This window comes from Natrix helvetica, assembly GCF_964273705.1.
Source record: "Natrix helvetica genome assembly, chromosome: 1".
Taxonomy (NCBI): domain Eukaryota; kingdom Metazoa; phylum Chordata; class Lepidosauria; order Squamata; family Natricidae; genus Natrix; species Natrix helvetica.
In genome coordinates, this window is record NC_138548.1 from 285,646,737 (window position 1) to 285,668,111 (window position 21,375).

Here is a 21,375-nt window from a genome sequence, read left to right on the forward strand (position 1 = left end):
GCACTTCATCACTGGAGATTTTCAAGAAGAAACTGAGCAGCCATTTGTCCAGAGTCAACATAGGGTCTCTTGCTTGAGCAAGGGGTTGGACTAGAAGATCTCAAGGTCTCTTGCAATCCTATTATTCTGTTTTATGTTCTAAGCAGATAGTGATGGTTGTTTCCATCATTTTTATATTCTATTGTTTCTGCTAATGTTTTTTTTTCTCTGTTGCTGTTTGCTTGCATTTTTTAAATTAATGTTTGTGGTGGGAATTTATAATCTGCCCCAAACCTCTTCCTGAAAGCAATACATAATGCAAATAGCAGCAGTAACAAAAGCAAACTGCATGCCTGAATGCATCCTTTATAGAACAATGCCTAGATAAAACGGGGGAGGTAGGAATGGCTTCTGAATGAGCTTGAGCTGTAAATCAATCAGTCTGAAATACTTTGCATATACTGTGTTTCCTCTTCACAATTTGGCTGAAATAACAGGCATTGGAAATATATTATCTAATCCCAGAAGAGGTTGGGTATTTATAATGTATTTTTAAATTTATTTTCATTTTTAAATTTATTGTAATGCATTTTGCAGGGATGTGGTGGCTCAGTGGCTAAGACGCTGAGCTTATCAATCAGAAAGGTTGGCAGTTCAGCGGTTCAAATCCCTAGTGCCACATAACGGAATGAGCTCCCATTACTTGCCCCAGCTTCTGCCAACCTAGCAGTTCGAAAGCATATAAAAAGGCAAGTAGAAAAATAGGAACCACCTTTGGTGGGAAGGTAACAGCGTTCCGTGCGCCTTCGGTGTTTACTCATGCTGACCACAGAGACGTCTTCGGACAGCGTTCGCTCTTTGGCTTTGAAATGGAGATGAGCACTGCCCCCTAGAGTCGGGAACGATTAGCACATATGTGTGAGGGGAACTTTTACTTTTTACCTTTAATGTATTTTTTTATTACAGAAAAATCACAGAAATTTGAAAAGTAACCCTACCTCTGGTCCAATAGAATCTAGCTAGTTTTCTCCCCCCCCCCCTTTTTTTTTCTCTGGATTTAACCTGGATTTGGGAACGATCGCTGATAGACGTTTTAAAATGGCATGGGGGAAAATATGATTTTAGATTTAGATCTGATATTATTGTTGTAGTTGCTTAACATATTGACCCACAATTGACAAATGGTATTTTAAAGCACTGAGTTCTGTACAGTCATTTTATGATGAATCATGGCATTTCAGCAATTGAAACAAATAAACCCTGGTTAAATTAATCCTACAGCAGAGTTTCTCAACTTTAGTAATTTTGAGATGTATGGACTCCAAGCTCACTGAGGAATTCTGGGAGTTGAAGTCCACACATCTTAACACTACTAAGGCTGAGAAACCCTGGCCTACAGAATACTCAGATAATAAATAGCTGAATGTTTTCACTGTGTAATTCTGCACCAACTTTAACAGCACATAGTACAAATGCTTCTGATTAAGGATCGGAAGCCACATCAATCTTATGAAGAGAATGGAGAACAGATCTGTTGGGTTCAAACATGTGATGGGAATAGAAGAGAATGTAGCCCCAAAGACGCATTCTCTGTTTATCTCTAATCCATATGCAAGCCTGTACTTCCTTCTCAACAGCTGAAGGGTTTTCTATCCCACATTCACTTTTGGCACAAAATAATAATCAAATGCATTTGGTGCAATCTTGTAGTTATTATCTCCAAAGAGAAGGGTGTAAAAGCATATGTTGACAATCTGCTCTAAAGTAGTGAATAAAACCGTACACTTTTTTCAAAGTATATTCCCCCCCCCCAGATGGAGGGCTTCCAATCGGACTAATCAAAAGTTCTTTTCCTCCAAGCAGATTTTATGTGGTAACCCCCCCTCCCCAAAATTGGAAGAAGCAGTGGGAACATGTAGAAGGAATAAAAATGGAAGATCATCTCACTTTGATCTCCCTTAAGATGTCATGTGTGCTAATTGCACACACACACATATGCACATGGGGGGGCACAAAGCCTAGTCTGGAAGCATCTTTAATTTTAAAAAACTCTGTAGGCAATTAATCCTCAGACATTCATATCCAGAAGGCGGGAGCTGAGGCTTGGAAAGAAGAAAATATGTGCTTTATTATCTCTATTTCAAAAAAAAACCACACAAAAAGAAAAAAAGGCAGTTTCAAAGAAAAATGACCCGTATTTGTTAGGAAAGGGGCAATTCCAATGTTCTGTGCCATTGGCGGCCCAACCACATTCTGTGGCATTTATACATGCTTCTGTGGCTGCACCCTTTTGCATGAAAGTGTTTGACTATATTCAAACTGATGTAAGCACTAGAGGGTAGGAATGAAATTGTGTTCATTCTGGGCTTGTTAGTGAGCCAAATAGACAAAATCTTGAGAGAAACATGGTAATTCCTTAATACTTTCTGCACCTACCACTTTACTGTGAAAGGTAAAATACAGTGGTACTAGTAGTTGTATAAAGGGTCAGGTTGTTTTCCCCTCCATGCTTCACTTGGCCTCAGCACTTGCTGCTAGTTGAGTTCCCAAAGGTTCTTCTCTGGTCTGGACACACCCCTTTTCTCAGCCAGAAATAAATGTCTGATGTAACATGGATTAGAAACTTGGCATCCCAGCGGGGCAAGATCAAAAAAGGCACAAGAGCAAGACTTGGGACAGCTGGGAAGCACTTACTTGGAGACTCTCTTGGGTGAGAAAAAGTGCTGAGAAAACTCGCCCGGGGCTCTAATCCTCACCTGGGAATCATCCGCTCTGTCAGGACTTCACAACAGAGGCTTTGCTGTGGTCTGAATAAGAGCCTGGGCAGGTAGGGAAAGAATGCTTGCATCTTGTGTTGCGAGGCATTTGTTTGTGATGTAGCTGCTATGAGAAAACTGTGGAAGATTATGCCAGTCATTTGGATAACCAGTTTTATTTAGTTCGCGTATTATTGAGGATTAGACAACCCAACAGGTGTATCTCTCAGAGGGAACAGAGAAAGCCTTGTAGAGTTTAAGAGTAGATTGTTAACAATTTAAGGAATTTCAACAGCTAGTGCTGGGAACAAGACTGGATTTAATCACAGTACATGAATGTGAAGACATATCCAAAGCCTACAGATGTATTAGGTTTGCTTTTCCATGCCAAGGGTTGACCCTTTGGGTGCAGAATTGTCCTCTGGCAAGACTTTGATCTGAGAATGTAAAATTGCCCAGCTCTAAGAATGGAAGACCCAGCATTAGAAAAGGGCTGCTAGGAGATGACCTGAAATGTAGAAGCAGGTAAGGAAGAGAATTTGTGACTGCTGGCAAATCCTGATGAGAGCCCATTGATAAACACATATAATGTCCAAAAGAGTAGATGAGTATATATTAAGATTCCTAAGTTCATCTAAAACTGATGGTTTCTCACTCAATTTACTAAAGAGAGGAAAACAAAACTCAGATATCCATTAGCTCAGTTTTGTCTGCAGTTCTTTCCATTTTCCCAGAAGACTTCCTCCCAGATAGATGTATAGATATATAGATATATATGGTTGAAGAGTCTTAACCTTCTTTTCTGACTCTAGCACTAAATTACTTCAGTTGCTATTGGAAGAATGTTGCACACACCCCCATGCCCCCCCTCCGAGCAGCAGAACCAAGCTGATGGTCATTTGAAACCATGAAGTACTTTCTTTGCTTAGCTCAGAAGTATTTGCTTAGGCAACTAAAGGCTAATGCATTTTGTAGTTTCTTAGCTTTCCTGCAGATACACCTATACAGTTTTTTTGTGGCAATGAGACACATATAGACTGACCAAAATCTAGTCCAATTATGAACTGATTTATTCACATTGAAATATACTAGACACTCTAGCTTTTAATTGATGGTAAAAACAAGCAAAAAATACGTGGTTTGACTCAGAACACACCAGAGTGAGACTATACTCTCAAAATTAGATAAATTGTGAGACAAAAAAATATTCTCCCGACAACCAATATATCTATTTTTTGTTTAAAACAGGGTCATGGATTTAGGTAGATATGAGGCAAATTCAAGGACTTTTGTTTCTTACTTTCTACTGGGAAATTGTTCAAATATCCATATGAGAGAAAAGGTAAATATTTACTTATTCATATATAAATTTTAGAAACCACCCATCTGATAATAATATGGTATAAATAAGAAATTAGAGTGGAACAAGTGGAGAAAAAAGAATTAGTTTGGAGGTTTTTTTCAAAAGGTAATAATAAAGAAATGGTTCTGCACAATGAGGAATGTCAATTATTCCTAAATTCTGGGCTAATGAGTATTCAGGCTCACACACCTACATATAGAAATAAGTGCAAGAGATTTTTTGCCAAGCATTCTACAAGACCAAGAATAGGCACCCCTGAGTGATATTTTAGATTAGGCTGGTGGCATGTGTGCAAGTGATAGTAGCTGAAGTGAATAGGTAGATGAAAAGTCCTTCATTGCTTGAAAAGTTTGAAGTTCACCTACAGGAATTGTTCATGACTTTAATTTCCCAATTTTGGAGTTTTTATGATTTTAGCGTTAATCCTGCCTGCTTCTTCTAACCCTGTGAGTTCATCCTTTCTATAAAAAAATGTTGCCTGCATCCTTCACAGTCCAAGGTCAGGAGTGCATCTCCAGTATTCTCAGGTCACACCAGCTAAATATAGTGCTGTCAGATTTAAGGAAGTCTTTTCTGGGCAGAAAGAAGACATGGAGTCCCGTATGAAACCTTTTGCAGAGACGTGTAGCTCTTCCTGACAGAACTGCCCCATTCCAAAAGCTTCACCTTCAGCTTTGACAACAAGTATCTTTGTTTAGAGCTGAAGGCCATCGCCACAAATTCAGTTTTTTTCTAAGAAAGAACCTATATGGATATAAGCCAGTTATTACTGAACATTCATTACAGTTCTGGGAGGGAGAGGTTATTCTATATAGCAACTTAGTATTGTCAGTAGATAACTATAAGTCCACTTTAATCTTTTTCCCCTCTGACTAATACTAATAGCTCAGCTGGCTTCAAAACATTCCATTATCACAAAGACCAGTTTGGATTTGCCAAATTACGGATCAAATATGCATGATTCAGAACTTTTGTTTTAAATTCGGAAGAAAACATGCTGTTCTGCTCTGACTTCAGGAGAAAATCTGACCAATTCAGACAATGAATTGTCCTGAAGAATTTGGGAAGAATGGAAAAAAACGAGAGAGAGAAAGAAAAAATAATACAATTTGGCTCAGCAATTCTACATATTCTCTTTTTGTGCAACTCCTGCTTTTACGGAAGTTGTTTTAACTGGCAATTAAGATGTAATTGAAATAACTGAAGAAATGTTAATTAGTATTCTTTGCCTTATGTTAATATGTTGGCTGAGCGGGAAGGTGTTACTTAATGAATTATACTCTATATTGAAAATCAAGAGAGGGCAGCAGATTTTTCTGATAACAGATTTAGTCAGTAAATATAATGAAATATTTTGCATTTTATTTCATCACAATGCTTTATCTGTAGCTCAGTTAATGTTACTGGAACCTTGCAGTTAAGGAATTCTCCATATACAAATTGAATTGAAAATTCAAAGAAGGCTGAAATTTTCTGAAATAAGTCAACTGGATTTATGTTAAAGAAAATATATTTAGAATGGAAAAAACTAATTAAAATGCACAATTATTCCTTTTCAAGTAGACAGTATGTTCAATAGATTCTATTGAATTGCAGCCATATTATATTATATTATATTATATTACATTACATTACATTACATTACATTACATTACATTACATTACATTACACTATATTTAAAAAGAGGTTAAATTGCTGGCATCTTTTTTCCTGAGCCAAAAAACTGAGCCAAATCAGATGGTTTTTCATGGATTCTTTAAGTGTTGTGGATTTGTTGGAGAAGATTTTGTAGAAGGTGATGGGGTTTGAGCTACTAAGGGTCTTAGATACAGCTGGTTCCCTTCATTCAAGATTCAGAAAGCATGGTATGAAAATAATATTAGTTGTTCTAGTAGATGACATCTATTGAGATTTGGATGATTGGAGTGCAGTTCCTTTAGTTGCTTTTAATGCCATAGTCTTAGTATCCTTCCAGACCACCTACATGAGTCAGTTGTTGAGGGGACACTGCTTTGTAGCAGCTCCTTCAATGGCTGCGGATTAAATGGAGTAAATACATCTACCACAATGTACTCTAAGTGGAGCTACTTTTAAAGATCAATTGGAAACTGCAATGGATACAAAGTGAGCAGTCTGTGTGGTGGAAGGTGTCAATCACCTAAAGCATATGTTCCTTGTGCTTAAAGACCAGCACTGTAATACGTTTCACGTGCAATTTGAATGTTGAGTTTGACCTATAAGACCCTTTACAACTTGGTGCCAAGGTACCTTGGGATTGCATTCTCCAATTATAACTAACCACCAGTCCAATATTATACAACAGCCTCCTTTTGTGTGTCAGATTTGCCTCAAAAAAAGTATTAAAAATAGTATTGTTCCAGAAGACCTTGGGTGGTTTAATGTTGTCTTCCTGGGCTCATTCCCTTCAGCTGATTCGCTCACACAGAGAGGGACTCCTCCGGGTGCCGTCCACTAGGCTGTGCCAGTGGGCGACGCCCAGGGGAAGGGCCTTCTCTGTGATGGGCCCGACCCTCTGGAATGACCTTCCCCCTGATATTAGAACGACCACGGACCTCCGCTCCTTCCGTAAGAAGCTCAAAACCCACCTATTTAATCTAGCCGGCTTGGCCTAATTCCAGCTCTCCCACCCCAGCCTGTATTTTTAAATTTTGGTCTTAGGCTTAGTTTTTAACTTTTATAAATTTGTACAGGGGTTTAATGTTTAATTCGTTTTTAACTATATTTATGATTATTTGTAAGGTTTTTTAATTCGGTACCTGTACACCGCCCTGAGTCCCTTCGGGGAGAGGGGGCGGTCTAGAAATCAAATTAATTAATTAATTAATTAATTCTTAATTGTGTGGTTTTTCGTTTATTTATGTGTGATAAATGTACTGAAGAGGATTATAATTGCTTTAATGTATTATGAGATTAGAGTTTTTAAAATTCTTACCATGGATAATTTAAGATTGTAATGCTAAAGTTATTTTAGACTTACTTTGGATGTTTGTTTTAGTGTTGTTATGTTTATTATACAATGAAACTTTTAATCCTGCTGTAAACCATCATGACAGAGTTGGTGGCATATCAGCTTAAAATCAATCAATCAACAATCAATCAATCAATCAACTCAGGCCTGCTGTAGACCTCAGTAATCTCTCCCACACAACTGAATTCTTACATGATCCTACTGAGAGAGTCATTCATCAGTTTGCAGTTGACATTTGTCTAGCAACCATATGATGGTTCTATGGCTACTCTGCTATTTTTGGTGTACTCTGTAACAGCAGGTCCTCAATTTGTAAGTCCTCTTGGATTTGCTGTTCCACTTACATCAGAAGGTGGAAAATGTAGCCAAAGGGATACGGATACAGATACAGCCCATTTGAGAGTGGGAGTTACTGTACAGCAGTTACAAGTTCTCATCACTTATATCTAGGGCTACCCTTTGAAGATCACCCAGAAATTGAAATTGATGCAAAATACAGACTCTCAGCAGTCTCAAAATGCAGACTTGCCCCAGCTCCTGCCCACCTAGCAATTCGAAAGCATGCAAATGTGAGTAGATTAATAGGTACCACTTCAGTACCAGTAACAGTGTTCCATGCATCTTTGGTGTATAGCCATGCTGACCCTACGAACACAGAAAATGCCTTTGGACAACGCTGGCTCCCTCAGCCAAGAAATGGAGATGAGCACTGTGCCCTAGAATTGGACATGACTTCACAGGGAAACCTTCACCTTTACCTGCAGCACTCTACATGCCAATGGGTACACACAAATTCAGCAATATCACATCTATTTTGCTAGTTCTGAAGTGGCTTTGAGTAGTGCCCAAGTGTAACTCAGTGTATCAGTCTGAAACTCTAAAGGCCACCTCCTCCAACTTGACTGGCTGATCTGGCTGTTCTGCTGTGCTACCCACACTTTGGGAGGTGGAGGTAAAGACCTAAAAGCAATGTCGTTCTTTAGCTTATGATTGTAAGCCACTCGAGATATTCTATGGTAAGATGGGTGGCTAATAAATTTAAGAAAGAAAGAAAGAAAGAAAGAAAGAAGAAAGAAAGAAAGAAAGAAAGAAAGAAAGAAAGAAAGAAAGAAGAGAGAGAGAGAGAGAGAGAAAGAAGAGAGAGAAAGAAAGAAAGAAAGAAAGAAAGAAAGAAAGAAAGAAAGAAAGAAAGAAAGAAAGAAAGAAAGAAGCAAGCTGTATTGAATCTGTGAAATAAGTTTCCCCAAGATCTGATTGTCTCCCCAAATCATTTTTTCTGACAAGCTATTTCTATTATTTTCTTATCAGCAATTGACTATATTCAATTGTGTTTTCTCTTAGAGGTATTTTTTGGGCTTATTGATCTTATTACTTGATTTGCGAACTGCCTAGAGATGGCTTCTTATGGTAATATTGAAATTGTGGGAAAAATTAAAAATGAATCCCTCTATTGTCTTCCAAGCTCCTCAATGGCATAACGGCTATTTTCACAGCCCTGGCAATAGACTGCTGCCATAGGAAGTTCCAGAAGCTGGAAGACAAGGAGAGCCAATCAGCTACTTCAATAAGGCCCTTCTTGCAATGCAAGGCAGTATTATGCTGCTACGTCTCTCTTAACAGTCTCAGCTTGAGATAGAGTGTCTTTGTGGGTGTCTATGATGCCATTGACACAAGAACAATCCAGGAACTATCACAATTGTAACAATCCAGTTGTGGTATTATATCATGAGTAGTGGGCTCATCTTGCTCCCTTACCTCGCCATTTGAAAATGTCAGTTGCCAAACGCATCACTTTTTATTATTGTTTAGCTTATTCTGTACCAGGAGAACAACTCTTTTTTTTTCATTTGACGTTGATATTCTCATTTATAAACTTTAACAATGTGGTTTGCATAGCATTATAGTAAAATGTGCCTATGACTGGCTGTCTAATTGCAGTAAAAGAATCCCAACTAATCGTTCTATATCAGGTTGGGTTGAACAGTGGGTCCTTGCAGAGATTTCACTTTTGTCCAATATCTTTCAACATTTGGGTTTATTAGCTGGATAATAGAGCTGACGGGCTACTTATCAAATGTGCGGATGATACACAGTTGAGAGGTCTGACCAACAGCCAGGATGACCGAATGAGATTGCTATCTATTTGGGGCAGGTTGAAGAGCCGGTTGAGAAGTAGATGTCTTTCAATAAGGAAAAATGTGAAATATTATCTTTAAGGAGAAAAAAATGTAGCTCATTTCCCAAGATGACTTAGATATGGTGACATTGTCAGTGATCACCGATAGCAGCCACCAGGACTAATTAAATTCTAAGCTGTATTAGATCAAACAGTGTACCAAAGATTTGCCATGTTCTTATTTCCACCTAGACACTGTTTGTCTCTTTTCCTAGTAGAATTAGTTTACTGGCAAGCTTTATTTATGTATTTATCAAATTTCTATACCTATTTCTATTTTTCCTGGCAAGCTTTAGCACTGGAAATAAATGCAGGCAACAAAATAATGAGTGGGTGTGCGAAGACTGATCAAATCTTGCTTTCCTTGCAGCTGGAAATATGTTTCCCCTTCCGCGCTTGTACCTCAAAAGCGAGCAGTATGAACCAATTCAAGCCATTGTGAAAGAGATTCATGGAGAAGAGGGTAAATTGACTTTGACTTCTATAATTTTCTAGATTCTTCCTAGATAATAGGCTTCTCTACCATTTTAGATCGCTGCAGGTGCTTACAGGATGTGAATAATACAGATGAAACTGTGAAGTTTTCAGAATTCAGATCCTAACATAACATGCCTCTTTATGAGTATATTCTACTCAGTAGAACATGTTGTGAAATTCAGGCAATTGTGAATTAATTAATTAATTAACATTCCACCTTCAATAGATCTGATAATAATTGCAGATATTCAGATACCATTGTAAAACGCAGTTGATAAGAGAGATTTGTACTTACCAGCAACAAACAGAATGATTCTTCCCTTGCTTGTTATGATTCTGCCTTAGCCAATATACATTTGGTAGAGATAGATTTGTCTACACCAGTGTGCCTGCAAAGCCATTTCTGCCCGTTATATGTCCTTTCTCTATCAACAAGTGGAGTATCAGTAAGAAAAGGTATATCTGATATCAATCAACCCTTTACAAGTAGTCCTTGACTTATGACCACAACTGAGCCCAAATTTCTGCTGCTAAATGAGACATTCTTTAAATGAGTTTTGCCCCATTGTATGAAATTTCTTGCCACCATTGTTAAGTGAATCACTGCAGTGGTTAAGTAACTAACACAGTTGTTAAATGAATCTGGCTTCCCATTGACTTTGCTTGTCAGAAGGTCGCAAAAGGTGATCACATGACCCCGGGACACTGCAGCTATCGTAAATATGAATCAGTTGTCAAGCATCCAAATTTTGATCATGTGACCATGGGGATGGTGCAATGGTTGTAAGTTTGAAAAACAGTCAGTCATTTTTTTCAGTGCCGTTCTAACTTCAAATGGTCACTAAATGAACTATGGTAAGTTATTGTGCAAAGCCTAGGGCTAGGAGAGCCTCAAGGAATATTTGTTCTTGTTCATCTGGAAAGAGATGTGCCCACGAGTTTGTTTTTAGTTGGCCACATCCTCAGCTACAAAAGCCAAGGATCCTTCTAGGGAACAATAGGATAAACACCAAGGAAAACAAACATAGAATTATGCTGAAAGTTGCTTGTTGCAACAATTTCCCTCTCTAATTACAGTAGGTCTAATTCCTATGCACACTTTAACTTAGTAAGTACTCTTGACTGCAGTCTTTTTTGTTAAATGTGCAAAGAATGGCAAAGGGTGAAACAACGTATTTCTTAATCTGAATGTATATGTATATATATTTCTTTGTGTCTTCAGCTCCAGAATTAGACTTGGGAAAGAAGGTTAGCACTCCTCAAGACTTGATGATGGAGGAGTTGTCCCTGTCCATAAACAGGGGTTCTAGACTGTATCAACAAAGGCAGAAGAGAGTGCAGCGTTTTGTGCTGGAGAATCCTACAGGCTACAAAATTGTAAGTCATATTAGCGTGCTAGGAAAAAAATTCTTATCGGGATGTCACTCAGGAACAAAAACAGGAAGTGCCAAGGCAGGTATCCCACTTAAAGCTGATCAAATCAACATTTATTTTCACTTCAGATGGTGTAATTTTATCATAATTGTTAAGTTTCCAAGCACAAGAGCCTGGATCTTTCCCATCTTGAAGCAGCTGGGGTAGATTTGTAGGAGGCAGACCAATGCAAACCATAGTCATTGCTTGGCTTGAAGCATAACTCTTGGGGTTAGATTTAATTACTTGATAGAATAGATTATGAGGTTAGAGCAAATCCAATTAGATTGGAGTAGAAACTCCTTGAGAAACTCTTCTGGCATAAAAAACTATAATTAAACTTAAATTACTGGCTACTGATTAATTATCTATCCATCCATCCATCTGCACACAAATACTATGCATGGAAGAAATTATTTCATCTCCCATATGGATTCTAAACTAATGTTAGCTTAATGTTATGGGAATGCCATATGGGAACACTGTAGATCATGTAGATGTCAGCATTACACATTCTACTAGTTTGCAAGTTTCAATATATTCAATTGACAAGCTTTTATTCAGATTATTAGCAAACCTATGTATGCTTTCTGGTTTCAGGTCTTCTCTCTGGTTCTTCCTGTCCAAATATGCTATTCTTTGCTCTCTCTTTCTAGGCCTCCAACATGGCAGGTGGAGGCTCACACCCAGAATGCAATGGAATGGAAACAACTAAAGGATGGAGGGTATGCTTAATTACTTGATCAGAACCTGGGATAGTGTCATATGGTTGGCCTGGAGTTTAGTGACTTAAGAGTTCCCCTCTGTGGCAGTGCTCCTTTTTCCTGGGTGCCATTTTTGGTTAAAACAGATGAGTTTGAATAATCTTTCCAAATTAATATTTTGGTATTAATGGAAATATGGTAACCATGTGTAAACGTACTGTATGCATTAGAACAGGGGTGTCAAACTTGTGGCGTCACAGCGTCATTACATGACATATTGCAATTTCCTCCCCTTCGCTAAACCGGGCATGGGCATGGCCCGCAGGCCATGAGTTTGACAGCTCTGCATTAGAACATAACTGAAGCAAAATCCAATTTCACACCACAGTATACAGGTGAAACTCGAAAAATTAGAATATAGTGCAAAAGTTCATTTATTTCAGTAATGCAACTTAAAAGGTGAAACTAATATATGAGATAAGACTCATTACATGCAAAGCAAGATAGTTCAAGCCGTGATTTGTCATAATTGTGATGATTATGGCTTACAGCTCATGAAAACCCCAAATCCACCATCTCAGAAAATTAGAATATTACATGCAATCAATAAAACAAGTATTGTATATAGAACAATATCGGACCTCTGAAAAGTATAAGCATGCATATGTACTCAGTACTTGGTTTGGGCCCCTTTTGCAGCAATTACTGCCTCAATGCGGCGTGGCATGGAAGCTATCAGCCTGTGGCATTGCTGAGGTGTTATGGAAGACCAGGATGCTTCAATAGCGGCCTTCAGCTCTTCTGCATTGTTCGGTCTCATGTCTCTCATCTTTCTCTTGGCAATGCCCCATAGATTCTCTATGGGGTTCAGGTCAGGCGAGTTTGCTGGCCAATCAAGCACAGTAATCCCACGGTCATTGAACCAGGTTTTGGTGCTTTTGGCAGTGTGGGCAGGTGCCAAGTCCTGCTGGAAAATGAAGTCAGCATCCCCATAAAGCTCATCTGCAGAAGGAAGCATGAAATGCTCCAAAATCTCCTGGTAGACAGCTGCGTTGACCCTGGACTTAATGAAGCACAGTGGACCAATACCAGCAGATGACATGGCTCCCCAAATCAACACAGACTGTGGAAACTTCACACTGGACTTCAAGCATCTTGCACTGTGTGCCTCTCCATTCTTCCTCCATACTCTGGGTCCTTGGTTTCTAAATGAGATGCAAAAGTTGCTCTAATCAGAAAAGAGGACTTTGGACCACTGAGAAACAGACCAAGTCTGTTTTTCTTTAGCCCAAGTAAGACGCTTCTGACGTTGTTTGTTGTTCAGGAGCAGCTAGACAAGAGGAATACGACATTTGAAGCCCATGTCCAGGATCCGTCTGTGTGTGGTGGCTCTTGATGCATTGACTCCAGCCTCAGTCCACTCCTTGTGAAAGTCCCCAACACTTTTGAATGGCCTTTTCCTGACAATCCTCTCCAGGCTGCAGTCATTCCTGCTGCTTGTGCACCTTTTTCTTCCACACTTTTCCCTTCCACATAACTTTCTATTAATGTGCTTTGATACAGCACTTTGGGAACATCCAACTTCAATTGCAATTACCTTTTGAGGCTTTCCCTCCTTATGGAGGGTGTCATTGATGGTTTTCTGCACAACTGTCAGGTCAGCAGTCTTTCACATGATTGTGATTCCTACTGAACCAGACTGAGAGACCATTTCTGTGGGAGCACCTTCCCTCTGGAATGAGCTGCCCCCAGAGCTTCGCATAATCCCTGACCTCCGGTCCTTCCGATGAGCCCTAAAAAATTGGCTTTTCTAGCAAGCCGGCCTGGCCTGTTAATTTTTTACTCATTTTTAAATGTATTGTCTTATAAATTCGGTTTGTTTGTTTTTTGGATATGTATTTAATTTCTTTTTAACTTTTGGGATGTGTGTTTTTTAATGTTGTACGCCGCCCTGAGTCCTTTGGGAGAAGGGCAGCATATAAATCCAATAAAAACAAACAAACAAAACCAAAACAAAACAAACAAATTTAAAGGCTCAGGAACCCTTCGCAGGTGTTATGGCTTAATTAGCTGATCAGAGTGGGACACTTTGAACCTAGAATATTGCACCTTTTCACAATATTCTAATTTTCTGAGATTGTGTTTTGGGGGTTTTCATGAGCTGTAAGCCATAATCATCACAATTATGACAAATTACGGCTTGAACTATCTTGCTTTGCATGTAATGAGTCTATCTCATATATTAGTTTCACCTTTTAAGTTGCATTACTGAAATAAATGAACATTTGCACAGTATTCTAATTTTTCGAGTTTCACCTGTATTTGCATATATAGCAAATTCCAGCCTTGCTCCAGATTTGTTCCGATGCATCTCTCTGGAGCAAATTTCATTAGCAAAAATAACTAATTGACTATAATCCCACCTTTCCTTTTCCAAAGTTCCTTTCTTTTAGTGGCTTTTATAAAAATGAATATAAAGTGCTGAATTTAGTACTTCCCGGATGAAAATTCTGCTAAATTCAACAACTGTCTGAAATTAGTTTGCAGCTTTCTTCTAACAGAGTCAAACATCCTAGACCGTGTGTGTGTGTGTGTGTGTGTGTGTGTGTGTGTGTGTGTGTGTATGTATGTATGTATGTGTATGTGTATGTATGTACGTATGTACGTATGTACGTATGTACGTATGTACGTATGTATCTATCTATCATCTATCTATCTATCTATCTATCTATCTATCTATCTATCTATCTATATCTATCTATCTATCTATCTATCTATCTATATTCCTACATTTCCTTTTTCTCATGGGATCCCGGAAACAATGGTGGCAGAACCTTCTGAAGCTACACTGATCACTGGGGGATGGTGGCTGCAAAAAGCATGGTGTCACCTCGCTACTGATAGGTTTAGTAAGGAGTTTTGGCTATTTCCCCTTTTTAAAAATCGACATATTTTAGTGCTTTTGTGACGGTTGTCACAAAATGGCAGGACCCTTTGATTTTACCAACTGTAGTCAGAAGGTGCTTGAAAAAAACACCCAAAAAGGGCTTCAGATTGCCCACTCTTGTAAGGCTGAACAATTTCCTGGCTATAATGCACCAGAAGACTCTTCGAAGGAAGCTATTAGGATGTTACTTGACCTACTTCATAGATCAATCTCCTTTATTGCAAGTGCTATCAATTGTCCGTCCTCTATTTTTAGCCATCCTCCCCATTGGTTGTAATCTATGTTAGTTCACAAATTTGTAAGCACATGGACAGCATTCACACAAGGCATTCAAGTCATATGCTCCTGTATGGTGAGATATATGAAATGTTTAAATTACAGTAATTATATCTGTGTTTGCATCTGTCTATACACTTCAGCATATGCACATTTTATGCAAATCGGTGTCTTTTTGATCATACTTTTTGCTGTTTTGGTAATGTGTAAGCAATCACTCTAGAAACCATGATAGCATACGGTTGCAATATAGAAATATATTTTCAGCCTTTAACAATATTGTTTCAGTAGCAGGAAGTATGTGGAGTTAGTCTTGTGGGAAGAAAATAATAAACTGCAGATATTTTGGAAGAAAATGTTTATGTATAATGGCAATGGATGGATTTATCTTTCCACACGGGGGAGAATGGTTTAAAAGCAGTTACTCATTACATTGCCTGAAAAATTCTTTTCTCTCGCCTATGTTTTTCCATTGCTTCTAGACAATCTGGTTCTAATTGGGTATTTTTCCTGATAGAAAATATTTACCTCTTATGCATGTTCTCCTTTGTCTGCCAGTCTGCTCACTCCACAGAGGGCAAAGAGAACTATCAGAACGACATAAATCACATGGAGGCTTCCGGAAAGAGAGCACCTCCCCAAGTACCACAAAAAACAGACAAAGTCTTGAGGATGAGCAAGGCCCTGAACCCCAGTGAAATTGCTCCAGGTAAGAAGCTCTTCACTACTCTAAGCTGGCCCTAACATCAAGGAAGAAAGGCTTGCTGGACTTGACTCATAGACTTTCTAGCCTGTGGGAATTCCCACATATTGCATTGGCTCACTTAGAATACTTTGAAGTTGATCGTATCTGTAGGGAACTAAGTTGGAAAATGTTACTCTAGTCCATCATAAACTAAAAAATAAAAGGATAAATTGTGAGTAGCGATGGTGGAGAAGGGGGCATAAATGTCCACATGATCATGACAAGGCTCACTTGAAGCACATCGTCTTTACCTTATTGCTCATATTGTGTATAGTATCGTCATGGGGAGGTCTGTGTCATTTACATTGTGATCTACTGTTTTTTTAGTAGCAAACAGGGACTTACTTAGATATGATTGGCCTGGAAAGACAACTGATGGAACTCCGTCCTTTTCTTAACAGTAGTTAATGATTTGATGAGGAATATAGATGGTCGCCTGTACTCAAAAACATCCAGGCAGATCGGATCATTGTCCATTTCCTTGACACTTTCATCTGATGCAGTTCTTGTTGTTGTTGAATAAGTAGGAAGGCAGGTTGATTCTGATGGAGAGAGATCCCATGATATCTATTTTATTTTATTATTTTATTTTATTATTTTATTCACACACACATACACACACACACACACACACACACACACACCTTCTCTCAATAAGGGCTACTGTAAATCCTAAATTGTCCCCGATTTTTCCTTAGCATCTGTTCTCAAACAACTTGATTATTGTCCCATCATAGAATTTCTTTGCATGACAAAGGGACACTCCATTTCCAACATTTGATCTCAACAATACTGAAGTATGCCCCTCATCACCGTCATAATCCTGTTCTGGTTCATCTCCAGTATAAGGTGGAAGCGTTTTTAAAACCAAAATTGAGCAGAGGATTGTCCAACCATAGTTGGCAAATTGTGATTGATTAAGAAACTGATGAGTAACTTTTTTTAAAAAAACGAGGCATTATCTTTAATTGTAAAGAAGTCAACTCTGATTCTGATACACTCACCCACTTGAGAAAATGAATGAAGGGCAGAAGTGCAACAGGAAAGACAGACATTAACTACTTTTTGGTAGCAGTTGAGTTTGGATTCATAAATACACACTGCAGTGCCAAAGTACTCAAGAAACGGCAAACTGCAACAACTGTCACTGATAACAAGGTTAAAGGAGTGGGACACTGAAGAGGCACTCTAGAGCAGAACATGTTTCTGATGAAGATTTCCCACAAGTTGGAACCAAAATCTATTTTTCTCTATCACGTCAGCTAGCTTCTTCCAGAAATAAGCCATCTGAAAGTTGCTTGAAGTTTTGGCATCACATTATTTAAAACAGTTGTTTTATTGGTCAATCCCTATTGCAGGCTATTCTGGACCACTAAAAGAAGTTCCACCCGAGAAATTTAACCGAACTGCAATCCCCAAAGGTTACCAGTCTCCCTGGCAGGAATTCTTCTGCAATGCTGATTATCAGGTAGATGTGGAAAACCATTTGCCTGAGTCCAGAAAAGTGAATACTTTGGACCCTAGGAATTTCAACAGGTAAAAAGGTTTGATCTGTTTCTTTTGTATGTATGTATGTATGTATGTATGTATGTATGTATGTATGTATGTATGTATTTGTGTTACAACCTCTGGTATGCCCAAATATGGGAGGGAGCTCACTACTCCCCCTTTCTGTCCTTCGGCTCATTACAGAAGACCATCCAGGCAGAAAACCATATTTTTATTTTTAATGTTGCCTTTGCTATGTTTGTGTTGTATTTGTGCTGATAAATAAATAAAGGGAGACTATATATATATATATATATATATATATATATATATATATATATATATATATATATATATATATATATATATATATATATATATATACACATACACATATACACACGCGCGCGCGCGCGCGCACGCACACACACACACACACACACACACACACACATATATATATATATATATATATAAACTATAGATGGTAATCAGGTTGTTTACCCCTTTTCTATAAGACTTGATAGACATATTTTTAAATATTAGCTCTTTAAAGCATGGTAGAAAATGTATATCCTTCCAGAAGCTGCTCATTTGTATCCTTCACTATGGACCACACTGATCAAGTCTGCTATGGGTATAGCTCATAAGCATCTTAACTTTTTGTGATTGCTGGATTTTAAAAGACCAGATTCCTTGTTTTTCTGAGAGTCTGCTCAGCACAGAAGACAGAGCCTTTAATCATTGAGAGGACTTTATGGCCAGTGAGTCTTGCAGAAAGAGGCATTTCCAGGAACAATAATGACCTGGACTGATAGGAAGTTTGGTACTCTAGAAGACCACACTGAACACCAAAGGTGAAATTTCGAAATGCTTGCCCTGGAATATGCATTAAACTATTATGCTATCCTAATTAATCCTTTGTCACATTAATGCAAAATTACCTAGATATATTGTAAATAACAAATATTTTGGAAACTCTGAGCTATTATCTATGATTTCTAAGAAGGCTTCCTTACAGATTCTAAACCTAAATCAGAGCAGAACACCCAAAAATGCATGGAACCATAATTTAAAAACAATGGATATTACTTGATGACATGGTCTTCTTTATATACCATGGGATGGGCAATTAATTTTCTCAAAGGATCACATGAGAAATGGGATTGTTATGGAGGGCCACTGCCACTGTCCTGGGGACATCCTGCCACTAAGGCTGCCTCCTCCAATACTGCAGGCTGGACAGGGACAGCCGAAGGGCCGGATATGATCCAAGAGCCATAAAATGCCCAGGTCTGCTTTAATATGTTCTCTCTCTGCACTCAGATGCATCCACCCGCCTATACAAAACGTAAGAACAAAAACAAGTCACAGATTTCACGGAAAGGAAAAATAAGCTCAGTCTCCAAAGAGTCAGAAGATGCCAAAAGTTGCAAGCTTCCATTTGTAGGCATTTGGTAATATAAAACAGAAATAGCTTATATGGCTTCAGCCTATATATTTCTTACAAATTTTACAGCAACTGTTTCATTTGTTGGAGCTTGCTTGGAAACAAATTCTGCCCAATTTCATCCATTTGAGAAGTTGGCAACCTACATAATCCATGATTTTCTGCACAGTTTAAGATAACCAATTTGTGAGTTCTCAGATTCCTCCCAAGTAGCAAAAATGATATCAGGAAGCAAAAGATGCCTGAAATAGTATTTACGCAGAATTGAAAATACTCCATTGTTCATCCTTATAATTTACACTGTGTTATTTCACTACAGCATTAAATATCCGTTTCGCTGGATGAGGTCAAAATAAGATTTTGACAATAGACCCGTTATTCTGGGTTGACTATTAGTCGAGAACACTGCATCATTTGTTTTGTGATCATGTACAAGCAGACATGCATACACCCCCACCCACACACGTGTATGTTGCAGAAAACACAATGGCTGTAAAACAGTATACACAAACGGTTCGAAAGAAATGTGTTTGCTTTTCACACCAAGCAGTTCACTGGCTTATCTGCAAAGCTGATAAGCAGTTCACAGAACGAATCTGGCATTAGAAATTATTGAGAAGAAACTCAAATGGAACATTTGATCAGTTTTGCAGCCCTAATATGAACACAGCGCAATGAAACTTGCTTGGCCAGAACATTTTAAGTATTGAGTAGCAAACCATGAGGAACATTTTAATTGTGGCTTAATTTGCTAATGGCTAGCTGCATTTGACACTTGCAGATTGTGTCGTATCAGCAGCAAATGTTTTTTCCCACTTACGTTTTCAGAATGTTTCGTTTGCCAACTCTTTTGAACTTTTCATCCTCCTTATAGGACTCCTACACCATTTGGTGGCCCGTTACTGATTGACGCGTTCCCTGGGTTTGATGTAGTTGTGCCTCCTGCAGATGCCATGAATGATGTGGTGCTACTTTCAGATAGACCCAGCTTCAACAGGACACCTCAAGGATGGATACATGTTATGCCTGAATCAGAGGATCTGTAGAGACTGCTTCATAGTTGTATCTCTTATCCCAAGATCAATGCCTGCTTGATGCCCAGTTATTAACAAATCATTGCCAGAAGAGAATTTTTTTTAGCATAAAATAGACAAATCTTCTCACATCATGAAAGTAAAAATAGCAGCTTTGGTTTATTGTTAAACACTCCCGCCTGGTGCCATTTTGACCACAAACCATGCATTTCATAGTAGGATGATTGCTTAAAACATTGAAACAAGGAGTGGAAGTGATTTTAAAACCCAAAGAGCAAAACCCCCAAAACGTTTTTTAAATGAACATGTATCTAGGGATATGAGAAGATACACCGTGTTTCCCCGAAAATAAGACAGGATCTTATTTTCTCTTGACCCTCCCTACCCCAAATAAGCACTTGGCCTTACTTTCGGGGAGGTCTTATTATTTTTGAGGTGTAAGAGGTGGCGAGCATGGTCACCTCATGGCTGCTGCTGTGTTGAAATATTTTCAGGGAAGGCTTATTTTCAGGGGTGACTTTATTTTAGTGCATGCGCCCAAAAGCCTGATTGGGCTTATTATCCAGGGAGGTCTTATTTTCGGGGAAACAGGATAGTAGTATAAAAATATGCAGGACATATAAAACCTCTCTGATTGTGTTTACCTGTCTTATCAGATCCAACAGAAGAGGCAAGAAACAGGTCCCTATTAGATTGCCAGCTGGTAAGACCCAGGAAAACAGCTTTTCTCTCATGGTGACTTGAGATTAGATTTGTCCCAAGACTGGTGGCCTTTCATGCAGCTTTCTTGTCCTGGTTATTCTATCAGGAATATATGACAAAGTCTGGTTCTAATGATGGCAAAGATTTTTTTTAACTTTGTTACCGTTTACAGATTTATTGAGGTGTTATTTTTCTTTTGTGATCTGCTGATTGCCACTCAGATCCATTTCATTAGATGGGTAGCCATCTAAACTGAAATTAACTTAAAATAAAGCAGGTTGAAATTAAACTTAAAAGAAAGCAACGGAATTTCATGTTGTTCTTGTGGTTTTGAAAAAAAATGATAGGTCAAATGTGGATTTATGTTTACGTCTAGTTTATGCTTAATTAATTACCCAGATTTTTTTGAGAGATCAAAGCTAGATGTTGTAAGAGTTGCGAGAAAATAAAAAAAATATCACATCTATTACAACTATTTTTTCTTGTCTTGCAACTCATTTCTCTGAATTGTCGATGTTCAACCTCCTTTATAAAAGTGTGGAAACTGAAATGGCCAGAGTAAGAACATGAATACTACAATGCTACAATTTGAGCTTCAGCTATGTCAACAGGCCTAAAAGTCAAAATGCATGGTACGATAGGTTTATTACTCTTTCCACCAGACTGCAAACGTTGAAGAATATATATTCATTTTGGACAGCTGCATTTATGCAACTGTCGTCATTCGCCACCTGGTCCACTGCAATGCACTCTGTAAGGGGCTATCCTTGAAGTCCATTCGGAAGCTTCAGTTGATGCAAAGCAGAGAAGCGGAAGCAGTCTTTGGTGCCCCTAAGGATAGCCCATATTCCACCTCAGCTCCACAAATTTCACTG

At 38.5% G+C, this 21,375-nt stretch overlaps 1 protein-coding gene across 1 annotated transcript; it reads left to right on the plus strand.

The window, feature by feature from the left end:
* The first annotated feature begins 2,630 nt into the window (after window positions 1–2,630).
* MYOZ3 (myozenin 3) lies at window positions 2,631–20,975 on the plus strand. The gene is made up of 7 exons (XM_081939244.1): window positions 2,631–2,806; window positions 9,635–9,727; window positions 10,964–11,118; window positions 11,811–11,879; window positions 15,640–15,790; window positions 17,185–17,362; window positions 19,639–20,975. Exons 2-7 carry the CDS (start codon window positions 9,643–9,645, stop codon window positions 19,808–19,810), a joined length of 810 nt encoding a protein of 269 aa, XP_081795370.1. The 5' UTR covers window positions 2,631–2,806; window positions 9,635–9,642; the 3' UTR covers window positions 19,811–20,975.
* Window positions 20,976–21,375: the final 400 nt, after the last annotated feature.

What these genes read in the sequence shown, in the direction of transcription:
- MYOZ3 (XM_081939244.1), top strand. Translation starts at nt 9,643, where the DNA reads ATGTTTCCCCTTCCGCGCTTGTACCTCAAAAGCGAGCAGTATGAACCA. An exon ending in AGAGATTCATGGAGAAGAGG is followed by an intron (nt 9,728 to 10,963) that starts GTAAATTGACTT and finishes TTGTGTCTTCAG; the next exon opens with CTCCAGAATTAGACTTGGGA. An exon ending in ATCCTACAGGCTACAAAATT is followed by an intron (nt 11,119 to 11,810) that starts GTAAGTCATATT and finishes CTCTCTTTCTAG; the next exon opens with GCCTCCAACATGGCAGGTGG.